General features: G+C 43.7%; 3 protein-coding genes and 1 long non-coding RNA gene across 4 annotated transcripts in view; 1 reads left to right on the forward strand and 3 right to left on the reverse strand.

The window, feature by feature from the left end:
- Positions 1–2115, reverse strand: part of LOC138951926 (uncharacterized) — a 272464-nt gene extending 270349 nt beyond the window's left edge. Inside the window, exon 1 of the long non-coding RNA XR_011451266.1 lies at positions 1520–2115. This is a non-coding gene — a long non-coding RNA (uncharacterized lncRNA). The remainder of the gene's footprint in view (positions 1–1519) is intronic.
- The window catches only part of LOC138951912 (uncharacterized), a 162577-nt gene that overhangs the window by 56460 nt on the left and 78358 nt on the right, over positions 1–27759 (reverse strand). The window lies entirely within an intron of this gene.
- Positions 5080–7232, reverse strand: LOC138953334 (uncharacterized). The gene is made up of 3 exons (XM_070325133.1): positions 6802–7232; positions 5676–6075; positions 5080–5103 (listed from the first exon to the last, which is right to left on the reverse strand). The coding sequence occupies exons 1-3, from the start codon at positions 7230–7232 to the stop codon at positions 5080–5082; spliced, it is 855 nt and encodes a 284-aa protein (XP_070181234.1).
- The window catches only part of LOC138953335 (dynein heavy chain-like), a 1806-nt gene continuing 397 nt past the window's right edge, over positions 26351–27759 (forward strand). The window contains exon 1 of the mRNA XM_070325134.1: positions 26351–27759. This exon is cut by the window's right edge and continues 397 nt beyond it. Within this exon, the coding sequence (XP_070181235.1) occupies positions 26351–27759 (1409 nt within the window).

Genomic DNA, 27759 nt, shown 5'->3' on the forward strand with positions numbered 1-27759 from the left:
TGTACATGTATGAACACGGATTGGTGTTTGTTTTAGAGCTACTTTACTAAATGTTGAAGAGATGCCGGATAGTAATTTTATGTTTAAAGCTTAGTCTATACAAAAAATATTAAAAAAATAAAGGATATAATCGGTCTAACTCATTATATATTTAATCCACACACGTGGAGTCTGAAATCTGAAATGTTTGTATGCATATGGATGATTGCTAGCTCAGTTCTCACTACACAATCCATTTCAGTTCAGTCGCGCCCAACTCGGTGGAGTAAAAAAACCTCGTAAGACGTTTGTACGGAACCTGGCACTGGGTTCAAACTGGGCGTGGGCACTGGCAGGTATATATAGATATGTGTCGAAAGCCGCTTACGTTTGTCACACAACAACGCCCTGAGTTGGCTGCCATGCCAGATCAAGTGCACCTGTGACACCAAGAAGTCTCACCTCACGTCTTGCTGTGTCGTCAGTGTTGACACTACATTAGATAAAATTCAATGTGGACACTGAATCAGATATAATTCAATGTGAACACTGAATCAAATGTAATTAAATGTGAACACTGAATCAGATATAATTCAATGTGGACATTGAATCAGATATAATTCAATGTGAACACTGCATTATATATATATCAATCTTGCAGGTGCACCCGTGACAGCCAGTAAACTTAACTCGCGTGTTGGTGTGTCGTCAGTGCTGACCAAGTAACGCTTACCTTGGTGTAGTGAGAAAGTCAGGGGACTGCCAACGCCGGTAATCTTTTCTTGACGGGGAGATTTTCTGACACTGGTTGTTTTGTTCATGAGCTGAAACTCCCACGGCTTTTATGTGTATGGCCGTTTTTACCCCGACAGTTAGGTTTTTACCCCGACAGTTAGGTTTTTACCCCGACATTTAGGGTTTTAGGTTTTTACCCCGACATTTAGGTTTTTAGGTTTTTACCCCGACATTTAGGTTTTTAGGTTTTTACCCCGACATTTAGGTTTTTAGGTTTTTACCCCGACATTTAGGTTTTTAGGTTTTTACCCCGACATTTAGGTTTTTACCCCGACATTTAGGTTTTTACCCCGACATTTAGGCAGCCATACGCCGCTTTCGGGGGAGATTTTCAGAGACGTAATGCGGCTGCTCTAATTGCAATCTTACTAGAATCCAAGCGATTTCGTCACGGCTACCACATCATGCACATGTATTCTCTTTGCTTTAATTTTTGATTGCATTTGCAACAATAAAAAGTCTGTGTATAATGTGGATTGTCTCTGCAGTGTAAACGAAATTATCCCGAATTGAGTTTCTGCTGTGGGCGAATATTATGTACAAGACATGTTTACTTCATTGAATCCCGCCCAGTCTTGTCATAATTTTACGTCTCATTTAACATTGAACAGGATTGTTATTTGGTGTCGATTCCCTCTAATTTGTTCAACTGCATCGGTCGGTGCTGTTGAGTTTTTTTGGGTCCTTGATCAGCTGCACGCGTTGTTGCCATGCATACAAATCCACTCATCACAACTTGAGCAACCGGCACGGTTGGCCTAGTGGTAAGGCGTCCGCCCCGTGATCGGGAGGTCGTGGGTTCGAACCCCGGCCGGGTCATACCTAAGACTTTAAAATTGGCAATCTAGTGGCTGCTCCGCCTGGCGTCTGGCATTATGGGGTTAGTGCTAGGACTGGTTGGTCCGGTGTCAGAATAATGTGACTGGGTGAGACATGAAGCCTGTGCTGCGACTTCTGTCTTGTGTGTGGCGCACGTTATATGTCAAAGCAGCACGGCCCTGATATGGCCCTTCGTGGTCGGCTGGGCGTTAAGCAAACAAACAAACAAGTCGCGTAAGGCGAAATTACTACATTTAGTCAAGCTGTGGAACTCACAGAATGAAACTGAACGCACTGCATTTTTTCACAATGACCGTAGTCCGCCGCTTCTGCATAACGGAGTGAAACTGACGAGCCTGTTCAGCGCGGTAGTGGTTTCGCTGTGCTGCATAGCACGCTTTTCTGTACCTCTCTTCGTTTTAACTTTCTGAGCGTGTTTTTAATCCAAACATATCATATCTATATGTTTTTGGAATCAGGAACCGACAAGGAATAAGATGAAATTGTTTTTGAATCGATTTCGGAAATTTTGATCATAATTTTTATATTTTTAATTTTCAGAGCTTGTTTTTAATCCCAATATAACATATTTATATGTTTTTGGAATCAGGAAATGATGGAGAATAAGATGAACGTAAATTTGGATCGTTTTATATAAAAAAAAATTATTAACATTTTCAGATTTTTAATGACCAAAGTCATCAATTAATTGTTAAGCCACCAAGCTGAAATGCAATACCGAAGTCCGGCCTTCGTCGAAGATTGCTTTACACAAATTTCAATCAATTTGATTGAAAAATGAGGGTGTGACAGTGCCGCCTCAACTTTTACAAAAAGCCGGATATGACGTCATCAAAAGTATTTATCGAAAAAAAGAAAAAAACATCCGGGGATATCATTCCCAGGAACTCTCATGTCAAATTTCATAAAGATCGGTCCAGTAGTTTGGTCTGAATCGCTCTACACACACACACACACACACACACACACACACACACACACACACACACACACACACACACGCACACACACACACACACACACACACACACACACACACACATACATACACCACGACCCTCGTCTCGATTCCCCCTCTATGTTAAAACATTTAGTCAAAACTTGACTAAATGTAAAAACAACTTGAGCAAGACATCCTCGTTGTTTTTCATCAATTCAACCAGAAGCAAGTCCGTTAGCATCGCCTCGCTAGTCTTGTTTCACGCACTTCGAAATACTTCACGAATGTCTTCGCAGAAACGCCAATCGGACAGCAGAGAAGAAGAGCTCGCTGGGTCTAATCGAATCAGCAACGCCAGTTCTCTGACAGCTGGCCCTAGAGCGAACTCCAGTAGTAACGGAAGCCTGGGGTAGCTTTGAGGACGCTTCAGAACCCTGAAGAGGGCCCCAAGGACCTCTCGCAACAACCAGCAAGCCAAGCCAGGCGCCGGTAGGTTGCTTGCAACAAATTGATTCAGCAACACGGCGTCTTGCCGAAAAGAGACGAGCGTTGTTGACGAGGGCTATCGTGCCATGTGATAGAGAGAGGAGAGTCCTTGAGTACCTCAGGAGCTATTGACTAGCGTAAACCTGCCGTGAACTTGTAACACGTTTGGACAACAACGCTGACGCAACGCGGACACCTGTCACAGCTAACAACTTACTGTTGCTTCAACGAAGCGTGCACGCTCCACAGACCAATGAATTAAATATATAACTTAATGTCCTCAGACACCTAACTGTAGATACTTCGGTTCCGTTCTCCTATACTTATTTGACGCTTCGTTTGGCGTAAGCTCCGTGCTCTTCTCGCCTGTTGTCAAATACGTCCCGGTTTTCGCTTTGTGGTTGCGGTATAATAACTGCGCAACTGACCTACTAGCGCAAGGAACTTTCACACCTAATCGAAATGCTACCGCATGTTGCTGAATCAACATTGCAGCAGAGTCGTTTCTAGATAATCGAAATTTTATCGCTTCAGGGTATCAAACACCACTTATCGCAAATACATCAAGTAAACTCCAAAGCAAGGAACTGAAAGGAATTAACGCAGCAAAAGGGAGAGCAAGAGTACTGCGTTTGACAGGCATTAGAACTTGGAAGGCCGGTCATTAATCTCAAAGAGGTGTATGAGAGGGAGGGAGAGAGAGAGAGAGAGAGAGAGAGAGAGAGAGAGAGAGAGAGAGAGAGAGAGATCTATTGAGAGAGAGATCTATTGAGAGAGAGAGAGAGAGAGAGAGAGAGAGAGAGAGAGAGAGAGAGAGAGAGAGAGAGAGAGAGAGAGAGAGATTGGATTGTTTAATTGTGTAACCAGTGATTTGGTTTTTACAATGGTAAAAAAAAAGAGAAAATGTACAAAATCAGCATTTCACGTAATCGAATCAAATGTATATACATGGTGTTAAATATTTTTGGCAGTTGGTTGCTAATATAGTCACCTCACAATATAGATATATACATCGTAGCAAACAGTGTATCAACCATGAAAACTTTCTGGTAACGGTAATACCGAGGGGTACATTTTCCATGTCACGAATCAAACATCAAGCCTCTTCTGCCTCGCTTTCCAAGCCAGGAATAGATATTTAGCAAAACTTACGGCTTTTGTTTCGTCGCTACCTTTCAACAGTTCACACAGTTGGAGTTCGCATGGAGAGTCAACCGGTATGCCAATATATCTGGTTCTAATAGCCTGATACACTGGGCACACAAAGACAACATGCATTTCATCCTCAGTTTTATTTGTACAAAAAGGGCATAGCCGGCTTGCTTCCGAATGCGAAAAACGTTGCCTGTGTGCACTGAATGGAGAGACGCCAAGTCTGAACCTGCTGAGAGCTGTCCTGTAGATATTCACTTTTATGAAGTCTAAATAATGTTCTCGTCCGATCAGACTTTTGTGACTGTGGTAAAGTTCAAAGCGAGGACTTTGTGACGTATGGTTGAGCCATTTCAGACAAAAGTTTTCACTTAATCGTTCTTTGAAGGTGCACAGGAATAGTCTCTCATCTGCCACGCTTCCAAATTGCCACACAAGGCCAAAACCAAGCTCACACAACAAAGACTTAACACGTGTGACCCAGTTGTCATGGCCCCTTTCATGCATATTCAATAGGGACAAGTATGCCATCTTAGAAAATCTAACGTCCGGCTGCTTAAGTAAGAGAGAGAGAGAGAGAGAGAGAGAGAGAGAGAGAGAGAGAGAGAGAGAGAGAGGGGGGGGGGAGAGAGAGAGATCTATTACGACGACAATACACAACCGCAAAAGCTCCGAATAACCGCAAAACAAAAACATCCTTCGAGAATAATCACCAAGTCAGCAGGTAAAACCCAATAAACCGTACAGCTTCTGCCCATTTCAGACAACGCTAAACGTGTAATGATTGCCCTAAACGAGAAGAAAATGACCCATCTGGATTACAGCACGTTTCCAGCATTAGAGAACGGTGGGTTCGGTCTTTGTAGCGGGACCACAACGATGTGCCATCATGTGGTTTCTTTCAGTTCCCCCTGTTTCAGTTGAATTACCGTCAAAGTCAAATTCCTTTTTTGTAACACAGTAGCTTATGAAATGTGATTCAGGCATTAATTTTCATTAATGATAAAGTGAAAATGTTATAGAAATAAAATAATCGACTGCCTGTTTGACTAACTGACTGCCCCATTGACAGGCCAACAGAGAAGAAATTAAGAGGAGAGATGCGAGAGGACGGAACAAACAGAGAGAAAGAGAGAGAGAGAGAGAGAGAGAGAGAGAGAGAGAGAGAGAGAGAGAGAGAGAGAGAGAGAGAGAGAGGAGAGAGAGAGAGAGAGAGAGAGAGAGACTCAAAGACTCAACACTCAAGAGAGAGAGAGAGAGAGAGAAGAGAGAGAAAGAGAGAGAAAGAGAGAGAGAGATGAGGGGGGCGGGGGGGGGCGGAGGGGGGGGGGGGGTGTCTGCCTTACTGTTTGACAGACAGAGCCAAAGAATGCCACCAACACTTCTCTACGGAATCTGTGAATGATTAATCATAATCTTTAGGCAACGCGTATAAGATTTACTGAAAGAAATATTTTTTTACGTTTATCGTTTGACTCCCTACCTCATTAGCAGACGACAGGAGATCCCCATACTCGCTGGACTGGTACTCCCACACGTCACACTCCCCAGCACCTCCCTCCTCCCCCTCCTCTTTCTCATTTATCTTCTGCTGTTCGTTGAAGTTCAACTCCTCCTCCATTTCTTGCAAAGAGTCCACCAGAATCTCCAGGCGAACCAACTCCAGGTCCAACTCTTTGCTCAGAGAACCTGAACCATCTCCGCCTGGAGACGACTCGCTGGAGGCACTTAGCTTACTGGAGGCTGTGCCGTAACCCGAGGAGGTACTCCGTGGGGTGGTTGAGGAGGAGAGGGTGTTGCTGTTGCTGTTGTATCCTGGCAAAGGCTTGATGAAGCGGTCAGCGTTGTCTGCAGCTATTTCATTTTGGATAGCGCTGACGTTGCTATTGTTTAGATTCGATAAGAGGTCTGCACTTTTTTCAGGAGTTAGTGGTGGTCGGCGACTTTCACAAGTTGAAGATTTACTGACAAAGGAGTTATTGTTTGGAAGTGAACTTCCGGTAGAAAACCCACCAGAATAAGCAGCATTATAACTTTCACTTTTAGATGCAGGGTTACCGCTGTAGAAACGTTGAGTTGCAACGCTCTGAGACGCAGTGCTGATATTTACTAAAGGCTTGGCAACACTGTTAGTCTCCGCAGGCAATTGTTGCGCACGGGTGTTTGGTGTTGTTGAGGTCTTGCACACTGCTGAGTACCCGGATGGCACTTCCTGTGACGACAACACGAAAGTAGTCACAGGCGAAGAGTACCGGGGTATAAAACTGCGGTAAGAATCTGTAGCACTGTTTCCTGCATTATATCCGGAATGCGGTTTGCTGAAAGTCGAGTTGACTGCCTGCCCAACCACAGAATATCCCGGAGTATCAAGTCGATGAACTGGTCCAGTCACAGAGTATTTCCCAAGCGAGCTTGGAGCAGGAGCAGCATTATCACACACGCTGCTGTTGATCACAGAATATTCACCATGTACATACTTGTCAACCCCACCTAAAGCTGGTGCAATAGCACTACTTCGAACAGATGGAGTGTTTGGTGAAGATGCCACATTCAGCACATACTGAGACGGATTCACAACCTTATATATGCCACCATCATCACCAAAAGACCTCACGGCAGTAGGGCTAGTCGGGCTGTAGGCACACTCAGAAAACTCGCTGCCTAGACTGTAACCTAATGACGAAGAACTGCTGTCTTTGCTGAGGCTTCTGCCCGTGCTGCCCAACACGCACCTAGCAGCCACCCTACTGTTCACGTTGGTCTGCACAGCATACACGGCAGCAGAAGACTCAAACACTTCATCCTCTCCGATAGAATCCAGACGGGTGGCTGCAGAGGGGCGACGAACGTCCGTATATCTGGTGTCGCCGAATCCAAAACTGACCCCAGCCTCCGCCGCTGCTGTGCTTCCTGAGTTGCTGTGGTCAGCGGTAGAACTGCACTCAGGACTGGTGGATTCCCACGACCCCGAGGAAGCCGCGCGATAACTACCCCCCGACAGAGCGGGGACGCTTCGGCTTACATCCTCAGACCCTTTCATGGCGAGGGATGGGGTGGGCGACAGGAATTAACTGTCACTCAGCGACTGTTCACTTTTTCACACAACTTTTCATCTCTTGGTTGGATGCGTCTTTTGTTCTTTGTTGACGACCATTGCACACACTGTAACAATGTCTCGATTAGAATTACATGAACTTACACAAACTTACAATTGTTTGTGTTCAGTTCAGAGTCTTCATTGACCGGCGTTGACTTAGCCATAGTGGCAGTAAGGTCCAGTGAGGTGAGACTGATGCTCTTCGCTGTCTCCACAAGAAGGGTAGCGACGGAGGTACGCCGTTCACGTAAAGAGCCGCAAATCTCTGGGCAAATACTCTCCGCTCTCGATTAGACTGCGATACTCCTCGAGGGGGCTGCAAGTTGCCCCTGGGACTTTTCCCCCTGAACTTATTCTGCCTGGCGACGTCGTCATTCAATGATCAAGCTTATGCTGTATCAACGGTCCTTCCTTCTCGGCCGCCAACAGTTTTTTTCGTACGCTGAGGAATGCACTCGTAAAGTTTCATGTGGCAGCTTTTATCGCTTGCGGTTTGGTCTGCCAAAACCGACGGTTTTTGTTTGTTTGATCGTACACACGCCCGCTACATTTGGAAGAAGTCCATTGTAGGCCGACTCTTTAGGTGTTATTCTTATCGTTCGCATTCCGTGAAAACTGTTCGATTTTTAACAATGCTAGTGTCAGGCTTTGTTTGAAAACAATTTCATTTCAAGCAATGCTATACTATTGTCAGTTTTGTTTTGATTCGGAAAGGCAAGGAGTAGATTAAGAATAGATTACACTTTCAGTTTCACAGAACGCAACAAGTTTGGTGCCGCTATAAAGCTGATGACAACATTTGAAAAGTAAGTCTGTTTAACCCTGCTTCGGCAGTACCGCAACACATTTTGACGTTCACAGTCAAGTGTAGAACACAGCCTGAAGACTCACCTGCAAGTCACACAACCAGGATACATACACGACCCGTCTTGCGCAAATATCAAACACTTCAACGCAACACTTGAATCTTCAGAGTGCAGTAGCACACACAAGAGTCACACAAATACGGACACTGTTTGAGTAATTCACATGCGGCCACTGTTTAAGTTATCCACTACTCCGTTGATCGAACGTGTGAAGAACGCTTAGATATGGCCGAGTAAGCACGTCGATGTCTGTTTGCCCATAACATTGGCGACAGAATGATGCTAAACCACTTCATCAACTACACAGCTACAGCTACAGCTACTACAGCCCTTAATTTGTCCCTCGAGTGCCTCTCTCACACCACAATCGACGACTAACCTAACTACACAACACCAAAATGCTCTTAAAGGATTACAATACTTCGCGCAAAATACAAACGAAAAGGATGCAAATCTGCAAAATGTGCCATCTATATAAGTGTTCCCCCGGTACTGCACTCATTTGAATTTCAAACAGTCAGCGTATATATGTGCGCCATGGGAAGTCAAATAAAAACAGTGGCAAGGTGTACGTAATACGCATCTACACTGTCCTTGTGTTTTTTCATTGTCAAAGCGGGAAGCAATCGGTCGTTGTCGGGATTCAAGGATCAGCTCTCCAGGGGTTTGAGCGTAAAAAAATACGGGCACGTTTTTACGACCTAGAACTCCTCATTCTTTGCACACACACACACACACACACACACACGCTTGTACTTGGATTATTGAACTGCTCCCAAGAGAGCTGCCCTTTCAGACTAGTTCTCTGCCCGAAACCAACAAAATCTTAAAGAACACACCATTTTTTGTGTCCTAATGAATACACTTACACTCGCCGTAGCAGCGGCAGAGGCTCAGAGCTTACTTTAGGCTGAAGCTCAACTCAAACAAAAATTCTGCTCGAAGAGAGATTTCTGTTGACAGATATTTTGTCACCTCTGAGAACTTCAAAAATACACACACTCTTAAAAATGATTTTCTGCAAATGTCACAAAGCCGATTTCTTTAGAGAGCCTTGCTGAAGTGTGACTTCACACAGATTAAGCGGTGCAACAGTTTTCATTCCACGGATTGCGTGCATGCTGTCGGTCAAAGGCGTTTTCCTTACGTCCTTGTGGAAGGAGGGAAGGAGGGGGTAAAAACCAGCGGGGAGGGTGATCTTCGCTTCGTGTCCGGGGCTCGTAAAACGCTCCATCTTTTCTCAAAGCACGTTCTGCCCTTGGATGGTCTACTGATATTTTCTTAAGACACAATGAAACGCGAGTCGGACGTTGTACAAACAAAACAAAGTCTTTTCTCGTCATCCTCCCTTCCCCCCCCCTCTCGCAAAAAAAGAAGAAGTTACTGCACAGTCCACGAGAGAAAAGAGCGTCTTTTTTCTCTCCCACAAAATCTGTTACGTCTTTTTAAACTTTAAAAAAAAGAATCTGCCTTTCGCTGGCGGGAAAAAAAAGTGACCAGTTAAACACACTCTGCTAAAGGTCCCGTTGCTTCACGTTGTTGAGAACAGAACAAAAGCTTTATCACTGAAGAAAAAAAATAAACACAAAAAGTCTTGTTTCTATTTTCGCAAAACTACTTTATGCCCTTCGAGGGATTTAAAAAAAAACCACACACCTGCATGTGATTTTTTGTACAAAAAACCCCGCACATAATCCTGAAAAACAAGATCCTCTAACTCGATAAACTGAAACTCCATCACACAAAAACAAACTAATTTGCTGGTGTGACAATGAGTTTACCTGATTTAGCTTCAATTAACCCATTTAGATATATATCAAGTGAAAAGGTTTTATTAAGTTTCAACTGTCAAATGTTTTTCTTCTTCCAAAGGTACGACTGATCTAACTACAGTTTTTCTGCCTTCAGTGAATCTTACATTGGGGAGTCTGACATTACGTGTAGTTTTGCAGCAATTACATATAAAACACGAGTTCACTTATATCCAAAGAAGCTGACCATTCGGCCTGGACAAAAATTGGGCAAGCAATTTCCAATCAAAAGCTCTGAACAGGTTTATAACTACAAAAAAAAAGTCGATTAGCCTGGGCATATATACCTGTTTTCCACATGGAATGCGATCCAATATTAATCACTAGCAAACCAACGTGCGGCGTTTGCTTATGAGAAATCATGAAAGGCCGATAAAACACCGGGTAAAACAAAATTCCAGAGCGAACACGACTCCTACCCCCCCCCCCCCCCCCTCTCTCTCTCTCTCTCTCTCTCTCTCTCCCTCTCTCTCTCTTTCTCTCTCTCTCTCTCTCTCTCTCTCCCTCTCTCTCTCCCTCTCTCTCTCTCTCTCTCTCTCTCTCCCTCTCTCTCCCTCTCTCTCTCTCTCTCTCTCTCTCTCTCTTCTCTCTCTCTCTCTCTCTCTCCCTTTCTCTCTCTCTCTCTCCCTTTCTCTCCCTTTCTCTCTCTCTCTCTCTCTCTCTCTCTCTCTCCCTTTCTCTCTCTCTCTCTCTCTCTTTCTCCCTTTCTCTCTCTCTCTCTCTCTCTCTCTCTCTCTCTCTCTCTCTCTCTCTCACTCTCTCTCTCTCTCTCACTGAGAAGATGGAGCCTTTGCGAGACACAGACCGGATGTCGGGATGAATCCAGAATTGACACGACAACCTCTCTCTCTCTCTTCCCGTCTCACTCGGAGGATGAAACCTGGAACGTGGTAAATCCAAAACGAACACAACAACCTCTCTCTGTATATATATCTGTCTCACACAGAAGATGGAACCTTTGCCAGACTATGAATGAAGCGGTAAATCCAGGGCTCACACGACTATCTCTCCATCAGTGCCTTGCACATACTATGTGAACCTTTGCGAGACACAAAAACGATCACCTGCTACAGGCGAAGAAGACCTGTCCAATTAACACAGAGCAAGACTACTGGTGTGCAAGTCAGGTGCAGCGCTGTACAACTTGCCAGATCAGCAATTAGTAGCGCAGTGACCTCGAGAGATGACCATATTAATATGACCACGGGGGGTTCACGGGTCAAGTCACGCAGACTGTGCCAACTAGTTCAATTAAGCCTCGTTTGTCATGAGATCGGAGACGTCGATAATTACAAGCGACGTCCCCCGTATTGGCTACGGACTGCTGATCATTGATAAAGCGGAATCGTGTTGTCTTTGTGTGTGTTTTTTTCTTTTTCAAAAATGTTTTAATTAGGCAATTTTACATTTTGTCATGCATTGCACAGAATTTACATAATGGCAAAATGGCTATGGCTTGGTCGTCGCTTTGATCTTAAACTTGGGGGTATTGAAATTGTTTTCTACTAATTCCAGTAACGTGAGTCTGGGTTTCACGTTTTAAAAAAAACAGAGAAAAAATGTTAGATATGCAGAGAAACGTTGTAGATCTACATAAATCAAGGGCCAAGTAATGAATATTTCCGCAAAATACCAAATCGGGTAGTAAATTTCAAGCAGTTCATGTCAGTTTCGATTGTGTCACGAACTCCGAAACACCTAAAAAGAACCCTCTCACCTTGGCAGATAGCTCGCGATAAGTGGGTGTAAAATTACTCAAGAATGCCGACATGCATTCAAACACTTGTGTCTGGGTGCAGTCACGTTATGTGCCGCACGTGCATAAAGTCTCAAGAGGTCAGTGCCGGTGTAACACGAAATTTTTACTCCACGAAAAATTTACTCCGGAGTAAATATTTCGTACGAAATTCTTACTCCGAGTACACTTTTCGTACGAGAAAAGAACTCCCCAAGGCACGAAAAAATTACTCCCTCCACGAAATTTTTACTCCCCACTTTTTGTACTTCCAGTAAAAATCTCGTACGCAAAAATGGGATGCGGGCGAAGGGATAATGCCAGTAAGTGATCTCGCGCACACGAATGTTGCGCTACCCTCCTTCCACCCCTTCCACCACCAAGACTAACAGGGGACAAGGGAGTAAAAATGTCGTACACCTGGCATGGGAAGTTAAATTGCTCGTGTTGGGGTGAAGTAATTTATTCGTTATTTATTCGTCAGGGGAGTAACATTTTTGAACGAAATGTTTACTCGGAACTCACTTGTCTTGGGGAGTAATTTTCTCGTGCAATGGGGGAGTGCTTTTTTCGTAAAGGGAGTAACTTTTTCGTACGAAATGTTTACTCCGGAGTAAAAATCTCGGGGGAGTAATTTTCTCGTGTTACACCGGGTCAGCGCCGACACAGGTGCATCCCATTGGATTAGCGGCGATGCCTAAATGCACACGGTGCATGCAGAGGGGTCTCTAATCATTAGGATGCTGGCGGATAATTTACCTACAATGAGAACAAGTTGCACTTGCCAAGAATGTGATGTGGCATTTTCTGGAGGATCAATTAATTTATGACCTTCGTTCTATTTTTGTTGTCTTTTTTTCTACTAGGTTCTAGGCTGGGTTTTGTGTGTGTGCAGGGCCGGACTACTGGGGGGGTTATGGGGGTTGCGCACCCCCCCCCCCCCTAGCCTAAACATGTACCTTACTTATTTAATTTTTTTTTTATTATTGCTTATTTTATGCCGTTTCATGCAAGGAGCGACCATTTTCCTATCTCAGAATATGACCTACCCGTCAGCTTCAGGGGGCTTCGCCCCCTGACCCCCACAACGAGGGGGGTGTGGTGGGTTCAAGGGTTTCCGGACCCCCTCCCCCCCCCCAGCCAAAAAATAAAAATATTGAATGAGGTATGCATTTCTTTATTTTACATTGAGTTTCAATTTTTGGGGTATTAATCAGTGACAAAATCTGCTGCCTGAAACTGGTAATGATCATCCTCAGAATGCACCAGATTGCACCATTTTGCATCCTTTTTTTCAAAATTTTCCGGGGGGGCATGCCCCCGGACCCCCCTAGCAAGCTAGGCGCTTCGCGCCGTCGGCTCGGCGCTTCGCGCCTTCACACCCATATCTTTACAATATACTTTTGAAAAAAACCAGTCATAAAATGAACTGATCCGCCCCTGCCGCCAGGGGGGATGTCCCCCTGGGCCTCCACTGGCAACCCCCCCCTCCTCTTCGCCTAGTCCGGCCCTGGTGTGTGTGTGTGTGTGTGTGTGTGTGTGTGTGTGTGTGTGTGTGTGTGTGTGTGTGTGTGTGTGTGTGTGTGTGTGTTTTCCAGAGCGTTTTCTTCCGTTTTTTTGTGTCTTCTCTATCCAAAGAAATCAACTGAGACAAGCCAATTAAGCGGATAGGTAGGACGTGTGCTTTGGCAAGGAGGCTGATTTTCTGCATGTTGAGCATAACTCGAATGCCAAAATCGTCTTTACATGTTCCGACCAGAAAAATCTTCTCCGCTGATTACATATTTTCTTTCCTTCTCCATTCTGTTTATGTGACATTTTAGGGATTTGTTTGTCCTACTTGAATGACAATGATTGTTTCCACGTGTTTTTCTTCTTCTGAAAATATCTAAATAAGAGAGGCACCCGAGAGACTATTTAAGTTTTGTTCAAAGATCAAAATTGACGTCTTGAAAATGCGGCGGTTTGCTTAGTGAATACCTCTTCAACAACATAGCTTGCACGTGAAGCGCTGTAATAATCTTTTTTCTTTTTGTTGTTGTTAATAATTGCAAGTATCTAAACAGGATATTAGACTATTTGAAATATTAGAATACCATTGTTTACAAAGAAGCAAGACCTTTATTTCAAAACAAAAGAAACCCCATACCACTCACAAGCGGAAGACGATAATTCCATGGAATAAGAAAGACACTGACAAGTCAGGAAAATCCGTAGGAATCAATTGTCGACAGAGACATCACTTTTTTTTACAGCCGTTCCTTAGCTCCTCGGGATTGTACCATGAAACAGGAAATCCAGTGACGAATTGGAGAACTGCAGCCGAACGTTTCAGATTGCAACACCGTTTATTTTAATTTTATTTTCTTTCACTTTTAAGGCATCTGAAAATCGGAACACTCCATTCGCACACAGAGGCTTTTTTTAATATTTGTTTTATGCCCAAAGCCTTATTCCATTGAAAATCACAATTCACATATCAACGCACTCTACCACAATCCATCAGTATTGTCACATCGATTAGTACAAGAAACTTTCACTTTTCCAAACAACTTCCTCTCCCTGTCTCGCTGCCATGCCAGGTTGACAGGAAAAAACAACTAAATTAAGCCCGCAGACCGTAGAGACTGATACCTACACCACCACCTCAAGAGTGCTTTCTCTCCTATCACGGCACAAGGCCACACAACAGAGAAACGTCCCTCGCCCTTCACCGAGACCAAGACAATGTGAACTGAAGTCTAAACACCACCCCTACAGCGCCGCACGGGTGGTTGAGTGCGGGTGGATCGAGCGACTGTCGGGGCGGGGTGGGTAGGGTAAGCTACCCGCTTAATTTGGTCGTCTGGAAGCCAGGGATCCCGGCAGTGACCCTGTAGAAAGCTCCGAGCCACCCGGCGGCTTACACAATGCCGGGTAGATCTTTGATACCGTCAAAGGTCTTCTCCTTCAACTTGTTCCTTGAGGGACGAAAGAAAGAGCCGGCTGTTGTAGCAGTGGCTACGAGGATTCCAGTGCGATGAGTTGAGTAGCACATTAAGGATCAAGTACTATTGCTAGCTCTTTTCTACCCATCCATTTATTTTTGTCGCTTCTATACGGAGGACCAGATGGCAGAGAATTACAAAATGATGAGGGAGCATCAACAGTGATACCGTCAACACTGTTTCATTGTTTTTTTTAACACGAAGTTCACATTTCTATAATGGCCATCCTCTAAATGTCCCGGATCAAGCACGCATCAAGAGCGACTGGGAGACAATGTCGACTCACAATGCAACCATGGGTTTTTAAAAAAAACCGGGGTGGATAGTAGTCAGGGTGTTTAAAGCTCGGACCCGACACCCCAAACTCATTTCCCCAGCACAAAGCCTTGAGTGGTCATTTCGCGCTTGTGGTGGGTGTAAAATCCTCATTGACACGCCGACGGACCTTCTTGTGGTGGGTGTAAAATCCTCATTGACACGCCGACGGACCTTCTTGCGGTGGGTGTAAAATCCTCATTGACACGCCGACGGACCTTCTTGTGGTGGGTGTAAAATCCTCATTGACACGCCGACGGACCTTCTTGTGGTGAACCGAAAAGTGCCCTTAAAAAATGACTAGTTTGCATGTTGTCACAAGCTGGGAGTCTAACTTTCTTTTTTCTGGCCTTTTTCCTCCCTACAGTGGACCCCCCCCCCCTATTATAAGACCCCCCCCCCCCCCACCCCACCCCCAATTTAAGACTCCCTCCTTTTTAAGACTTTGTTTTCTCAGACTTTCTGTTCTTAAACTCTGTAAAATGACCCCCAATTTAAGACTCCCTCCTTTTTAAGACCTTGTTTTCTCAGACTTTCTGTTCATAAACTCTGTAAAATGACCCCCAATTTAAAGACTCCCTCCTTTTTAAGACCTTGTTTTCTCAGACTTTCTGTTCATAAACTCTGTAAAATGACCCCCAATTTAAGACTCCCTCCTTTTTAAGACCTTGTTTTCTCAGACTTTCTGTTCATAAACTCTGTAAAATGACCCCCAATTTAAAGACTCTCTCTTGGGGTCCTGATTTGGCCTATATGGTCCGCTGGACCCAAAAAACAACTAACTAACTAACTAATTAACTAAATAACTAACTAAGACTCTCTCCCTTTTCAGACCGGATTGTTCAGAGTTGTGAAGGTCTTAAAAGGTGGTTCCACTGTATCACGTGGTGCAAGGTGACAGGTCCTCCCTGGCGTTGTTGCAATGAACCAAATCCACACTCCACAAAACAAATGGCGCTTAACGCTACGACATCACGGCGTGAATTCAATGAGGGTGTGTTATTTATGGTCCGAGGGAAACAAATAATCGTGCCAGGATTTAAAGATCTTGACGAAATGCCATCAGGCGGGGGGGGGGGGGGGGGGAGCTGAGAGCTGAGAGATTTGGCTAAGTGGCAAAAGGGACTGGCTGCCTATACCTAATCTAACCACAATACCTGAATTGACTTTGAAAGCAAAAGCCCTCATAAGCACACGCGGTGTATGCAGCCTTTTCGCGGACACGTATATTCTCACGGCGATTTCCCACCGGTGTCACGATTTCATCTTTCGCCTGTGTACATATTTCCCCCTCGACATTATACTCAAGACTGAAATGTTGTTTCCTGGTAAAATTAAGAAGTGAAATTATTTATGGACGAAAAGCATGTCAGTTTCTTGCATGTGAAGAAAATTGGTGGTAACATTTAATAGATTTCACCCCCAAAATCGATTTCTTCGAAAACGTGTACCGAGTGGTTACGTCCCTTGAGTAAGAAGGAAAACATTTTAGGATGAATAAAATTTCTAAGTTAAATAAAACAAATTGGTTGGACAAATTTGGCCCCATTAATGTAAGGTACACAAGGTCGCTCATCAGTACTATCGAAGGGTGTTTTTTTGTTCAGTGTAGAGTTTATACAAGATCAACGAGGCCGAGAAGCGAAATATCAACACGGCGAAAGATAAAAACGTCACACCGGCCACCACACATACAGGGCACTAACAAGACGCTAGAAGCGCATGCAATGCGCGAAAAAGTATGAAAGTCGTTACCCTGGGCTAAAAAGACTAACATGAAACTGCAAACGTATGCCATAGTCGCAAGAGTACGACAGACTTTCAGAAGGTCGTCACTGTGAAGCGTTTTGTTTTTGGCCTGAAATACAATTCTCTCCTCCTCATTGGGACTTTTTCTGGTATTTCGCAGAGTACTCAGACACATACTTTTTGATAAACATGCACGTATGCACATAGAGTCCACTGTTTCAACTGAAAAACCAAACTATTTTCTGTTATGCAGCGCGAGTCACCTAAGGCAAATCCTCTCGACTAGGAAAACTGGTCGAACCAAAAGTGTAACCATGGAGAGCTTCATAATTACTCAAAATGCTCTTCAGTTGCAGGATAATCCCCGATAGCACCGCAGCGAATACAGCGAATTCTTCATTCACTCCTCCTAATACCCGTACCAATACCTGACCTCCGGAACGCTGACACAAATAATTATACACCTGCAAGGACGCAACAGCGCCGAAAATGCAGCATAATGCTCTTCAGTTGCAGGATAATCCCCGATAGCACCGCAGCGAAAACAGACTATTCTTCATTCGCTCCTCATAATAGCCGTACCAATACCTGACCCCAGGCATACACACACATATACACCTGTAAGCACTTGATTAAAGGACGCAACAGCGCCGAAAATGCCCACCACCAATAACATCCAGAAGTGCACTAAGGGGCGGGTAGCGTGCAGAGAGAACAGCAAAAACATGGCATTGAGCTCCATGTGCATTACTACGCACTCTCGGCAGCATTTGACATTCCTACGCGCGGGCTGAAAAAAGGCCGGCACTTAATGCCTTAGTGTCGACAGGTCCTTACAGCCATCGAGAAGTAGGCTGTTGGCACGGCTTGTCATTAAGTCTGTTACATTTTTTCCTTTTGTATACTGTCGTCTGGACACAATATTGTTCGAATTTCTTTTTCTCTTTATTTCACGGAGGCTTCATTTTGTTTGTTTTTGTTTTTTGTTTGCTTTCTTTTTCCAAACGTCCGGTGTGACGATTTCATCTTTCGCCGTGGTGATATTTCGCTTCTCGGCCTCGTTGATCTAGTATAAACTCTACACTGAACAAAAAAACACCCTTCGATAGTACTGATGAGCGACCTTGTGTACCTTACATTCATGGGGCCAAATTGTCCAACCAATTTTTTTAATTTAACTTAGAAATTTGATTCATCCTAAAATGTTTCCCTTCTTACTCAAGGGACGTAACCACTCGGTACACGTTTTCGAAGAATTCGATTTTGGGGGTGAAATCTACAAAAATGTTACCACCAATTTTCTTCAGATGCAAGAAACTGACATGCTTTTCGTCCATACATAATTTCACTTCTTAATTTTACCAGGAAACAACATTTCAGTCTTGAGTATATGTCGAGGGGGAAATATGTACACAGGTGAAAGATGAAATCGTGACACCGGTAATAAGTGTCCCATGGTAAGCTCATACATATCCACGAGGAACGCAAACCAGTTCAAGCTACTTTTAAAACTTTGCTACATGTTCTAGTTTCTCAAAACTGTTCTTGTGATTTTAACTCAAAAATCTAAACTTCCTTCCTGAATTATTCTTAGGCAAGAAACTGCCATACGGACTGACAACTCCCGGCGAATCGTACTTCTATGTCAGTCCAGGGCTCACTAGTTCTTCGTGTCCTATTCCTCGACTCCATCAACAGATAGCTTCCACAATAAAGCAATAAGGTCGACTGTATTCACGCTACACAACTTGAAATTCCTTGTGGCACCAAAACTCTTCGAACATCAATCCTGTACCAACGAGTCTACTTAAAAGTCAAGAACGTAAGCACTGCTCTTTTAAATCATATTCACCAAATCTTGTCCAACACAACCAGAGGACAGAGAGCCCTAAATGAACAGTCAGTCAGCACTGCTCTCAACACCACCAACCATTTTCTACTTGTTCAACGCCATACTTCTATGGCTAAAAAAGTGACATAATCAAAACACCTACTGACTAATGAAACGGATATTCTTTGCCAGTACCAACCCTTAGACTAGAGAACGAGGTCCGACCAGCACCCAGACACAAGCCACACACAGACTGGAGGCCGGTCTCTTTTCGCACCAAGACGCTACACGACCAGAACCAAAGGGCGTTAGTTTGGCTGGAATACAACTACACAGTCTCTTAGACCAGAGAACGAGGTCCGACCAGCACCCAGACTCAAGCCAAACACAGAATGGAGGGACACCATTCGCACCAAGACGCTATACCACCAGAACCAAAGGGCGTTAGTTTGGCTGGAATACAACTACACAGTCTCTTAGACCAGAGAACGAGGTCCGACCAGCACCCAGACTCAAGCCAAACACAGAATGGAGGGACACCATTCGCACCAAGACGCTATACCACCAGAACCCAAGGGCGTTAGTTTGGCTGGAATACAACTACACAGTCTCTTAGACCAGAGAACGAGGTCCGACCAGCACCCAGACTCAAGCCAAACACAGAATGGAGGGACACCATTCGCACCAAGACGCTATACCACCAGAACCCAAGGGCGTTAGTTTGGCTGGAAAACAACTACACAGTCCACTTCAGACAAGCCGGTCGTTTCGACTGGTTTTGATAATTGTCTTCATTGAAAATATCTTTGATGTGACAGCCGATGACAAATTGATATCAAAGGAGCCGCCGTCTAGGCTGTATATAGAGGTAGGCGTATTTAAAGAAACAGTTACATTCATGAAGGTTTATAATAGAAATTCGCAAAAGCTGTCTGTGTTTTGACGACACAGATATTCATGGTAGGTGTTTTGATTATATAACTTTTTTTGCAATAGAATTATGGCTTTGAAAAGGCATAGCAAATGGTTCGTGGTTTTGAAAGTAGTGCTAACGTCGTTCTCGAGTTTTAAGTAAACTTGTTCAAAAGATTTGATGTGGTGTGTTATATACTGTATCAAACGTCGAAAAAGACACATCCAGAGAGACAAACATACGGAGGGACAGGCAGATACTGACGCAAAGGGCGCATGCGCGGTATGTTCACAACAGGAAACTGGGCCTTGAAATCACTAATGGCGCGCGTCCTCTTACAAGAACAGTCAAATCAAGGTTTACATGTCTTATTTTAAAAAAGCAATAAAGGAACAGCATTAATTTTCATAATGAAAAGACATAGATTTTTCAATTCTTTGCCACACAGAAACGTACACCACGAAAACTAAATCAGTAGTTCACGCAAGTAACCCTCATCCTTATCTCAAAACGAACTATTTAACCTTACCTTCACACGATTACATCGGCACAAAAAGTCTCTGATGCCCGAACAAAATAATAACAAGTAAATCAAACAGGGAAGGAAAGATAGAAAAGTACAAAGCAGAAAACAGGACCAGCGCTTTGCGAGGGATAATGAGGAGGAGAAAAAAACAACCGTAGTACATGGCAGAAAATTAATATCCCTCTGGCAATAAATCATGGTCTGCCAATTACAGGAGCTCTGTACCAATAACACACCCATTGCATCTTTATTTGGTGTTTAACGTCGTTTTCAACCGTTCAAGGTTATATCGCGACGGGGACGCGACGGGGAAAGGGGGGAGGGGATAGATTGTTTCTTGTTCACAAAAGCACTAATCAAAAAATTGCTCCAGGGGCTTGCAACGTAGTACAATATATGACCTTACTGGGAGAATGCAAGTTTTCAGTACAAAGGACTTAACATTTCTTACATACTGCTTGACTAAAATCTTTACAAACATTGACTATATTCTATACAAGAAACACTTAACAAGGGTAAAAGGAGAAACAGAATCCGTTTAGTCGCCTCCTACGACATGCTGGGGAGCATCGGGTAAATTCTTCCCCCTAACCCGGGGGGTACCCATTGCAGGCTTCATGGGGCAGAAAGTGAAACCCCCCTCTCGAACAAGTTGACAACGACGGTACATGCATTTCCTACAATGTGGAAGAGAAGGCCGGATGACCCTGTGACTGCTACGCTGAAGGCACATTCATCAACATGTCTTTACAACATGCCCTCAAGGCGTTCTTTTCTGCAAGATCTGATGGATAACCGAGGAGAGAGAAGTCTTAGTGGGTGCAGGGATAGACTGACTGACTGACTGACTCACTCACTTACTTACTCAACCTCGTGATGCCCAGCGTTAATAGGTTATTCGACAATGTGACGAGCATATTCCAACTGCAGTAAATCAGTGGAATATTCGATAACTTCCTTCCACGTGGACAAAGAAACCTCATATGGCTCCAGTTTCTCATGCTGATTCCGTAAAAGTTTATGTTTACGACCATGCATTGGCCCAGGGACCTATATTTATGATTGGCCGTATTCCCGCGAAGAATATTTCTTTGGCCTTTCATTAATGATACAACTCCGAAAACGTACACAATAAATACCAAAAAGAAGGCAAGGAAGAATGAGAATAAAATAGCTTAACAAAGGGGAAAAAATCAGATATTTGAGTATGGCATTCTAAAAAAGAATAATCCCATAGAATTGTATATACACGTAGCTGTAAGTATATAACTCTTTTTCTGGGAGTGAGGCAAGGCTAGTTTCCACAACTCAATCCATGTCGTTTTGCACAATGGCGAGAGACGGCGCCCTCCACCGCAGAAAAGAAACCCCCACCATTAGCGTTCATCGGAGCGTACAGTCATAAAGTTTCTCCCCCTTTCGCAGAAATATGAGGAATAGGTTCAGCCCACAATGTTTTACTTCTCAGAGGTTCAGCCCAACCTTAGTGTGGTTCAGTGTATACAAAATTCTTCCCGCGTATACGCGATCCTTCTTCTTCTGCGTTCCCAGCGATCCAATCAATATCAATAATGTGCGCGATAAACCAGAGGCGTCATAAGAAACTCCTCCGCCACAATGGCGACATGGCATGAAGTGCAAGATCTCTTGATCCCCCTCGATGTCTGGCCTGTTGAATGTGAATAGATGCTGTGTCTGTAAAGGAGAGAAAGGAAACTTTCTTCGTTGACGAACTCTTGAGTGCAGCGGAACGGACGAGAAAATCGATTGATAGACTGTGTTTGGGGCTTGAGGCGTGTATTTACATGGTTAGCTTTCAAGCGACACGCTTTTCTCTCCTTATGCCGCAAAGTTAGCTTTTATTAACTTCACACTCCAGACTGTCGTATTATACTGACATGCATGAATACAGTCTACGCAGGCATTTATGATTTTTGTTATGTCTGACATTATTATGACTTGCTTTCAAGCGGCGAACATTCCAGTACTTGAGGGTAAATTAAGCATGAACAGAAGTCGATGGAATGGTGTTCTGGCTATTGCCAGGGAAACACTATAGACGATCGAGAGTAATATTCTAATTAAAAGAAAGAAGTTTAGTGCACTTTTTTTATTACTAAGAAAAAACCCGCACATACTTCTGAGTAGGTGGGAAACTCAAACAGGAGTGTGTGGCAGGTGATGCATGGCTTTAGGAGAAAACAGTTCTCAGGAGTTAATTACATTTCAGTTTTTGTTCATGGACAATGTTGTTCAGCATTAAGCATGTTCGGAACATGGTTGTGTTCGTGTGTTAAATATATACTGCATAATGTTAGCCCATCTATGAGCTAAGGGTGAGCGTGGTTGTGTTCGTGTGTTCAATATATACTGCATAATGTTAGCCCATTTATGAGCTAAGGATGAACGTTAGAACGGGAACACGACTGATAACCAAATGACAAAACGCGGAAGGGAAGCAGAAGGGGACAGGCGAGAAGGCCTGCCTGACAGAAAATATCACACGACAGACATTAAGCTAAACGTCGCTAGCTTTAGATTAGAGACGAAGTGCAAAACAGCCACAGAAACCCGCACAGCCAATCGGCGCTTTTCAAGCACCGAAACCAATACTCTCCCAAAGCCACCATTGCCTCTCGCGCATAAACACCAATCCGACAGCATTAGTGACCGCGAAACTGATTCTGCTTTCCATACCGTGAGCGGCGGTGCGAAAACCCGATTACAGGTGACACGGCTCCAAACGACTTATTAAACACACACCTTGCTCGCCACTTACGCTTGGCCTAATCATTACTCAATAGCCCACCTGTTACTCCCTTTACCCAAATCTTTACGATCGTTGTGACTTGGCGAGAAACTGACTAAATCCCGAACGCGCAAAATCAGCCGCTACTATAGGTTTCGTCATAAATGATTGGTCAGCCACACCCCCTCGCCTCCTCCTCCTCCCCCAACCCCTTGTTCCCTCCCAGTCTTTAGCCTTCAATAACATATTCCTATACATTCAAAGGTTTAGAACCGCTTATCATCATAACGCGCCGCAACTGAGCACCCAGACTCGATAGTTCCCAAACCCTGTGGTTTGACAATCTCGGCGAATCTGGCGATAAACTGTAAATGATAGGCTCGGTGAGGCTTCTGTTGCAAGCGTCCTCACAGATACAGGCTGGGAAAATGACAGTGTTTGAGAATGAAATTGGTAGTGTGAGTGTGTGACTTTTCAATGGCCACCGATGAGAAAGTGGCAGTTTATGCGTGCCAGTTTTTAGAGACTATAGAGATCTTAGAAAAGATTATAATCGTATTTAGGGAGGATTTGTGGCGACTATTCAGAGTAAATGATCGTTTATGAAGAGCAAACATAATAAATGGGACATTGTATCTGTCGCAGGTATCCCCTTATACAACTTGAGTCAATGAAATAACTGCTTTGAGCATATCAGGAGATCAGGAGAGGTGTGACTATCCGGTTGCTGCGGGTACAACGGAAAGACGTCGCATCAAAGTAGACACACTGTACTTAGAAATCGATCACCTTCAGCAATACAACGCGGTCTTCCTGTAACACCCCCCCCCCCCCCCCCCCCGACTCTTGACTCTGTGATCGTGTGACCCACGTCTGACCGGGACCCGCAGGTTCGTGTATTTGTGTGCAATCTCTCTTCCTGATCCGCTTGTAATTGAAATTAAAATGATTAAGAACAGGTGTATAGATGTTATCAATCAATCAATCAATGAGGCTTATATCGCGCATATTCCGTGGGTACAGTTCTAGGCGCTCTGTGAGATGAAATTTTATACGGCCAGTAGATTGCAGCCATGTCGGCGCATATTTACCTTTCACGGCCTTATTCCAAGTCACACGGGTATGGTAGACAATTATTAACTGTGCCTACGCAATTTTGCCAAGAAAGACCCTTTTGTCAATCGTGGGATCTTTAACGTGCACACCCAATGTAGTATACACGGGGGGTGGTTCGGACACCGAAGAGAGTCTGCACACAAAGTTGACTCTGTGAAATAAATTTCCGCCGAACCTGGGATCGAACTCGCGCTGACAGCGGCCAACTGAATACAAATCCAGCGCGCTACCAACTGAGCTATATCCCCGCCCCATGTTATGAATTAATCATATGTGTACGAGCCAAATATATATGTTTGTGAAACACAGGCATTCCTACATGAGCTCGCAAATAATTATACTTAGAAAGACGGATAGGTAGACGCAGACTAGAGGGAAGAGGGCAGTCTCTGCTGTTCATAAAATTGATGATGCCCCTTATTTATCTTTCTTTTTTTTCCGGGTAGGAGGGGTAAACGTGGGGGTGGGGCGGAAGTTTGTACATCACCGGCTTTCACAAACTAATATCAACACTTACAAGTAACCCTAGATAGAATCAAAGTGTAATTTCTATCGAATGCAATTTCTGACGGCGCTTCCTGATCCTAACATGGTAATTTGACAACTGGAAATCAAGAACTTCGAAAAATCCACTTTTAGTTCTCTGTCAGTAGCCCCAAGTCCGCAGGAAGCAACGTTTGACATTTGCAACATTTCCAATCTGTCACGAAAAATAACCATTACCATTCCCGAGGAGTGAAAATTCACAGTTAAAGAGAAGTCTCCATATCGCCTAAAGCGCTGCAGACATGTAGGAATATGTCAGTCAAAGAGCGCTGAATGCTGGAAAATCGAGACAGAAAATATGCACCTCAATCTTCTAATGATGGGTTGTTTTGAAAATTCAACACTTCGGGATATACCCTTTTCAGTATTATCCTGTCCAAAACATTTACGATAATCACACATGTTGCGCAAAAAATGCTGTTTACCATTTACATCATTGCTTCTGTTCATCGATCCGCCCCGTCCTATTTCTGCTTGCCTGTCAAATTCCGACGTTTGTCGTTTATTTCGGTCTTTAGACATCGTAACCTGCGGCAAGAGAGAGAGAGAGAAGAAAGTCGTCAGCCTCTTCTCACTCAAATTACAGTCCAGACTGGAAGGGGCTGCGCGCGCATGTCTGCAGACCCGGATGTAAGGGAGCTAATCTGTCTGTTCCTGGTCCAGACGCAGACGTGAAAGTTCGTCAACATGGTGGCCCTTTTACGCCTCCAGGCCGTTCCAAACGTCGACACAAGGTTGTTATCAGGAGAGAGGGACACGAAGAACGTGACCACTCTCCCTGTGATGTGATGCAAGGAACATAGTGGTTAAAAGGTCATGTTGCTTTCGTCCATGTTTGAGATCAGGCGTTCGTAACCCAGTTGCTTATGACTTTTGGCTCACTTAGTTTGCCTTGGTAAACTAAGACCCATGCAGCGATCAGACTGAAAAAAGGAGAGACAACTTGATATGTAACTTATCTACCCTCGGTTTACCTTTTTCAACCAAATGGATAATGGATTTACTTTAAAGAGGTATAGATGTCTATAAACTAGATAAAAAAAAAGCAGTAAATTTGGCAATCGACTCCAACAAGGTCATCGGGAATCATCAAGGTCGCGGGGTTAATGGCGATTGCTGTCACTCAGCGAGACTATGGGACACAGGGGGTGACATCTGATACTTGGAATCAAAGCAGAACCCGTATCTCCACCTCTGACTTGTGCGACGTCAATGGTGAAGCTTTGAATCACGACGCGAACAGCCAGCCCCCCCCCCCCTCCCTTCCTTTCTCCACCCCTCTCCCAACCTGTCGTTGCAAAGAAAAGGCTGACAAAATCCACTGTCTAGTTCACTTGGATTCTTCCAAGAATTATATCCCGCCCCCTCCCCCAAAACAAAACAAATCCATAAACGGGCAAATAACAGAACCTAGAATTACGATCTGAACAGCTATCATCATTGCAACAGGCGGGCTGATGTAATGTCATAGTCTCGTGCAGTCAGTCGAACGCAGAAGAAGAAATGTCATAGTCTAGTCAACGTACATTTATTATTCAAAGGATTCTATTTTGACTAAGCCCTAAGGAGGAGAAAAGAGATATGACATTTAAAACAAAAGGCCCCAAACAAAAAAACACATTACATAAATATTCCCCGGTTCGTGTCACACAAATCAGAAGAGTACAGAAAACACGGCATGCCAGTTAACGCCACTTGGAAGAATTTGACTGCAGAAAAATATCTAAATCAAGGAAGCTTTTTAATTCTGACAGTAAGTAGACGTAAAACACAACACTTTGACAAGAGCACCTCATTTTGTTTGTCTGAAAACAACCCAAAAAGGATAAGGATATAAGGATACGGATAAGGATAAGAATAAGATTCATATAGTCCTGTAAGGTTACCCTCATTGAAATTCGGGCTGCTTTCTCCCGTATGTTAGTTAAATTTGCTGATTCATTGTCTGGGGCCAGCAAGAGCAAGACATCTCCGATCAGCGCTAGCAAGATCAAGAAATACACGATCAGTAAGATCAAGACATCCACAATCAACAAGATCAAGACATCCTCGATCAGCAAGATCAAGACATCCACAATCAACAAGATCATGAAATCTTCGATCAGCAAGATCAAGACATCCTCGATCAGCAAGATCAAGACATTTCCGATCAGCAAGATCAAGACATCTCAGATCATCAAGATCAAGACATCTCCGATCAGCAAGATCAAGACATCCACAATCAACAAGATCAAGACATCCTCGATCAGCAAGATCAAGAAATACACGATCAGTAAGATCAAGAAATACACGATCAGTAAGATCAAGAAATACACGATCAGTAAGATCAAGACATACACGATCAGTAAGATAAAGAAATACACGATCAGTAAGATCAAGAAATACACGATCAGTAAGATCAAGAAATACACGATCAGTAAGATCAAGAAATACACGATCAGTAAGATCAAGAAATACACGATCAGTAAGATCAAGAAATACACGATCAGTAAGATCAAGAAATACACGATCAGTAAGATCAAGAAATACACGATCAGTAAGATCAAGACATCCTCGATCAGCAAGATCAAGACATCCACAATCAACAAGATCAAGAAATACACGATCAGCAAGAGCAAGACATCTCCGATCAACAAGATCAAGACATCCTCGATCAGCAAGATCAAGAAATACACGATCAGTAAGATCAAGAAATACACGATCAGCAAGATCAAGAAATACACGATCAGCAAGAACAAGAAATACACGATCAGTAAGATCAAGAAATCCTCGATCAGCAAGATCAAGAAATACACGATCAACAAGATCAAGAAATACACGATCAACAAGATCAAGAAATACACGATCAACAAGATCAAGAAATACACGATCAGCAAGATCAAGAAATACACGATCAGCAAGATCAAGAAATACACGATCAGTAAGATCAAGAAATACACGATCAGCAAGATCAAGAAATACACGATCAGTAAGATCAAGAAATACACGATCAGTAAGATCAAGAAATACACGATCAGCAAGATCAAGAAATACACGATCAGCAAGATCAAGAAATACACGATCAGTAAGATCAAGACATCCACAATCAACAAGATCAAGACATCCTCGATCAGCAAGATCAAGAAATACACGATCAGTAAGATCAAGACATCCTCGATCAGCAAGATCAAGAAATACACGATCAGCAAGATCAAGAAATCCTCGATCAGCAAGATCAAGAAATCCTCGACCAGCAAGATCAAGAAATACACGATCAACAAGATCAAGACATCCTCGATCAGCAAGATCAAGAAATACACGATCAACAAGATCAAGACATCCTCGAT

This window comes from Littorina saxatilis, linkage group LG17, assembly GCF_037325665.1.
Source record: "Littorina saxatilis isolate snail1 linkage group LG17, US_GU_Lsax_2.0, whole genome shotgun sequence".
NCBI classification, from domain to species: Eukaryota; Metazoa; Mollusca; class Gastropoda; order Littorinimorpha; family Littorinidae; genus Littorina; species Littorina saxatilis.